At 45.3% G+C, this 4536-nt stretch overlaps 1 protein-coding gene across 1 annotated transcript in view; it reads right to left on the bottom strand.

The window, feature by feature from the left end:
• The window catches only part of LOC145409370 (acetylcholine receptor subunit beta-like 1), a 147710-nt gene extending 143989 nt beyond the window's left edge, over positions 1–3721 (bottom strand). Inside the window, exon 1 of the mRNA XM_080279841.1 lies at positions 3601–3721. Within this exon, the coding sequence (XP_080135967.1) occupies positions 3601–3697 (97 nt within the window). The 5' untranslated portion in view covers positions 3698–3721. The remainder of the gene's footprint in view (positions 1–3600) is intronic.
• Positions 3722–4536: the final 815 nt, after the last annotated feature.

Genomic DNA, 4536 nt, shown 5'->3' with positions numbered 1-4536 from the left:
TCACCATGAAATGTCTACCCTAGAGTTAAATATTCTAGCTGGATGAGCCAAATAAATATGTCATCAAAGAGAAATGGAATAAAGACATAAGACTTTCTTTAATCTGAAAAAAAAAAAAAAAGTGTGGTGGTAGTGACAAAGGAAGAAAAAGAAGAAAGGTGCCATTGTACTAAAGAGATGATTGCTGCCCACTCCTAAACCCTTCTCCACGTATATACAGTATGATCTCTGTCTACCTATTTATTTGTCTGTCTGTCTGTTTATGTACCTATTGGCAGGCGCCTTAATCCCGGAAGGGGTGACCACAAGCCAGTCGCCTCCATGTTGTCCTGTCCTCTCCCATTATGTTGGCCTATCTCCAACTCACCCTCCCTCACTCATACCCCATTCCAATCCATCCCTTTATCTCATCCTTGGCCTCCCTTGTCATCTTAATTCCCCCCTTCACCTCACCAACCTATACTGTCAAAGTCAGTCTCTCACTCATTTTTTTCCTCTTAAGGTAAAAATAATCTTTTATTGGAAGTAATAATGAAACAGAAAAGACGTCGTCATGTTTATTTTTTCTTCATTTGTTTTTGCTCTCCAGGCAATTTTGCTTAATTTATGAAAGACCCTCGTATTACACGGGTTAATGAAGGCTGCATCTAATTCTTCCGGCCAAGGAAAAAAAAAACACGAAGCAAATGAAATCGTCTGGAAATGGCTACAATGACACGAGAAAGGACGGCATCGTAGTGAAAGGTTAAACTCTTCAATCGCATGACGTATATTCCCTTTTTTTTTTTTTTTTCTGCTACCAGACTATTTTGTTAAGATTAGGGCAAACCTCTGCTAGCTAGACAAGGGGTTAATGAAGGTACAAGGGGTTAATGAAGGTACAAGGTGTTAATGAAGGTACACGGGCTTAATGAGGGTACAAGGTGTTAATGCGGGTACAAGGGGTTAATAAGGGTACAAGAGGTCATTGAAGGTACAAGGGATTAATGGAGGTACAAGGGGTTAATGAAGGTACACGGGCTTAATGAGGGTACAAGGTGTTAATGCAGGTACAAGGGATTAATGAGGGTACAAGAGGTCATTGAAGGTACAAGGGATTAATGGAGGTACAAGGGGTTGATGAAGGTACAAGGGGATAATGAAGGTACAAGGGATTGATGAAGGTACACGGGGTTAATGAGGGTACAAGGGGTTAATGAGGGTACAAGGGGTTAATGAAGGTACAACGGGTTATTGAGGGTACAAGGGGTTAATGAAGGTACGAGGGGTTAATGAAGGCTGTATCTAACGACCCCCACCAGTTTGGAAAGACTCTTTGATCACCGTAAGCTAAACACCGTAAACTCTTTGGTCACCGTTAGCTAAACACCGTAAACTCTTTGATCACCGTTAGCTAAACACCGTAAACTCTTTGATCACCGTAAGCGAGACACCGTAAACTCGTAAGCTAAACACCGTAGACTCTGACCACCCTAAGCTATACACCATCGTCTCCGATCACCGACGACACTTTAATCGCTGTAAATTAAACACAGTACACTAAGATCACCGTAGACTCTATGACCACCGTAAGTTAAACACTGTAAGGCTCTGGTCACCGTAGATTCTCTTAACACTGTATATTTTCTGACCCCAGTAAGCTCCTTCATCACCATAACATTGCTGGCCATCATTAGTTCAGCACTGGAGACTCTGATTACCGTAAAGCAAAACACTGTAGACTCCGATCACCATAATACAAGCAACGTAGCCCCTGATCACCGTATATTAAGCGACTACCGTAACTTCTGATCACCGTAAATTCACCGTAGACTTTAACCACGGTAAGCTGAACGTCGAAGGGAGGACTGATACGTACCTTTAAAAAGAGATGTGTGTATATTTTTTGCCCCTTAAACTCGAGATTTTTTTTTTTCAGTATCGTCTGGCAGCACAAAGAGTACTGAAATAATAAGACATCACCGTACTGAAGGGGTTAATGGAGTCCAAAGGGCTAATGGAGTCCAAAGGGCTAATGGAGTCCAAAGGGTTAATGGAGTCCAAGGGCTTGATTGAGTTTAAAGGGATAATGGAATCCACGGGGTTGATGGAATCCACAGGGTTGATGGAGTCCAAGGGGTTGATAGAGTCCAGGGGGTTGATGGAGTCCAAGGAGTTGAGGAAGTCCAAGGGACTGAGATAATTCAAGGGGATAATGGAGTCCAAGGGGTTGATGGAATCCAAGGGGTTGAGGGAGTCTAGGGGGTTGATGGAGTCCAAGAGGCTAGTGGAGTTCAAGGAGTTGATGGAGTCCAAGGGGTTGATAGAGTCCAGGGGATAAATGGATTTCAAAGGCTTGATGGATTTCAGGGGGTTTATGGAGTCCTAGGGGTTGATGAGTCAAAGGGGTTGAGGGAGTCCAAGGAGTTAATGGAGTTCAGTAGGTTAATGAATTCAAAGAGGTGTACCAGAAACTGAATAAAATAAAACACACTAACTCAGCAAGAACAAAATCAAGACGTCATTGACCAGAAGAGAATAAAATCGCGTGAAGCAACAAATCAATTCCACCGAACGGTATGACGAAAGAAGATGACGGATTTATCCTCGTTTTTCGGTATTTTTTTCACTTATTTTCGTTTTGTCACCATTATGTGAAGGGTGAAGATATCTAGGTTAGGTTAGATTGGGTTAGGTCAGGTTTGTAGGTTAGGTTAGGGTAGGCAAGTTTTCTAGATCAGTTGGGTTTGGTTGAGTTGGTTAAGTTAGGTTAGGTTACGTTAGATTCAACTACAGTATGCATTAGTTTATTTAGATTCCGTCTAGTGTGGTAGTTAGGTTAGGTTAGTAGGTTTTCCGGTTAGGTTAGGAAGGTAAGTAGGATTTTGGGTTAGTTTTGACTAGGTAGGTTTCGGTTAGGTGTTAAGCCAATATTTTCTCTCTAACATGAAGCTTTGTCCTTTTTATATAAACTTCAGTGTGTTCGAGAGCTTTGAAAGTGGTAATAATCTACAACCGTACTTTCTTATGGATCTAGTAGCACATTAAAATATTCAGAAGCACTAAAATTGATAAAAAAAAAAAATAGGTGTCCTTTTGGGGGCAAAACCAAATAATATTTCCTGGTTGGAATATTCCACTGAATGGTGTGTGTGTGTGTGTGTGTGTGTCATTGTGCAGCATCTGTCAATATTTCTCTTGTACTCTAATTTACGTTTTCTGTGGGAGGTGTTTCAGAGGAGTACTTAGAGAGTGCCTATATTATCCCAAGGCCGTGATTGCTATGTTCAGGTGTGTGTGTGTGTGTGTGTATGTGTGTGTGTGTGTGTGTGTGTAGAGAAGGTTAACTCAAGTACACGAGAGATAGCGGTAATGATGTGCTTTGGGGGGGAGGGCACATTTACTGGTGACCTGGTGGATGCATGGGTTTCTGTAGTCATCATAGGAATGGTTTGCACGTCCCTGAGATAATAAGAGCACAGAACTCGACCTTATGGGGTGGTGATGTTAGTGGTAGGTGTGGGTGGGAGCAGGTCGGGGTGGTGAACATTTGTGTGTGTGTTGGTGAGATGGCGAGGCAGATAGGAGGTTTACTTGGGTATGAAAGAGGTACATGCTCACCTGAGTGTAGTGTGGCCGTGAGGACGAGCAGGAGAAGGACTGGAGAGAGGAGAGGGGGCCAAAGTGGGGCCACTGTAGCTGAGCCCCTGGCCGCCATCTTGAGGGCCCAGCCTGCGTCCTGCAGTTCTCAGGCGTCACTACGAGCTAGACTTGGCTACGCCCTCATGGGCAGTCATCGGCCGACACTCACACCCACTAGCACTCGGGGGCAGCGCGCCCCACCCCCGCCATACGCTGGCTGTGTGTGTGTTGGGCACCACCGGTCATGCAGGGCGGCTGGGGGTCGCGGAGGTTTGCACAGTTCGGGCGGCGGCGACACACTGAGCGCCGCGCAGCCACCCCTGCCGCCCCGCGCACCAGCACACACGCACCACGTATTGACGCCGACACGTCGATACTCGGCACTGGCCCTCTCCCTCCCCTACCCTGCTGCCCTGCCACCCTGCCACCCGTGCCACACTCGCCCGCACGCCCGCACCCACACCCACACCCACACCCACAACAGTACTATAGTCCTTCTTTATACCCGTAACTATTAGGCACTTATCACCTGTAGTTATTTCTTGATAACCATGTTCATTACAATACGTGTATGTTCTACAAAGGAGTACTGTAATGCCCACTCTTTCGAGCATGACGTGTTTTGCTAGTGAGATTGTAGATGTAGTTAACCAAATTTTCATGGGGTAATAGCATCACTGTAACCCCCCCCCCCACACACACACATTCTCCCTCAACATGTATTGACACCTGAGTCGGGGTAGTCATGCCAGCCCCGCTGATCCTCCACCTGTCACCCCACCTTCACCCCCACCCTCACCCATTCTACCACCCCCACCCTAATCCTGAACTTATGTCAGGACACCATCTTCATCCCATCACATTCTTACTGAACATGGTAATATATTTTTACCATAGCAATCTATCTGTCGTGTA

The sequence above is a fragment of the Coenobita brevimanus genome, chromosome 80 (assembly GCF_032717465.1).
Source record: "Coenobita brevimanus isolate Jiangsu-jjx chromosome 80, ASM3271746v2, whole genome shotgun sequence".
NCBI classification, from domain to species: domain Eukaryota; kingdom Metazoa; phylum Arthropoda; class Malacostraca; order Decapoda; family Coenobitidae; genus Coenobita; species Coenobita brevimanus.
This window is presented reverse-complemented; position numbering and strand designations above follow the sequence as displayed.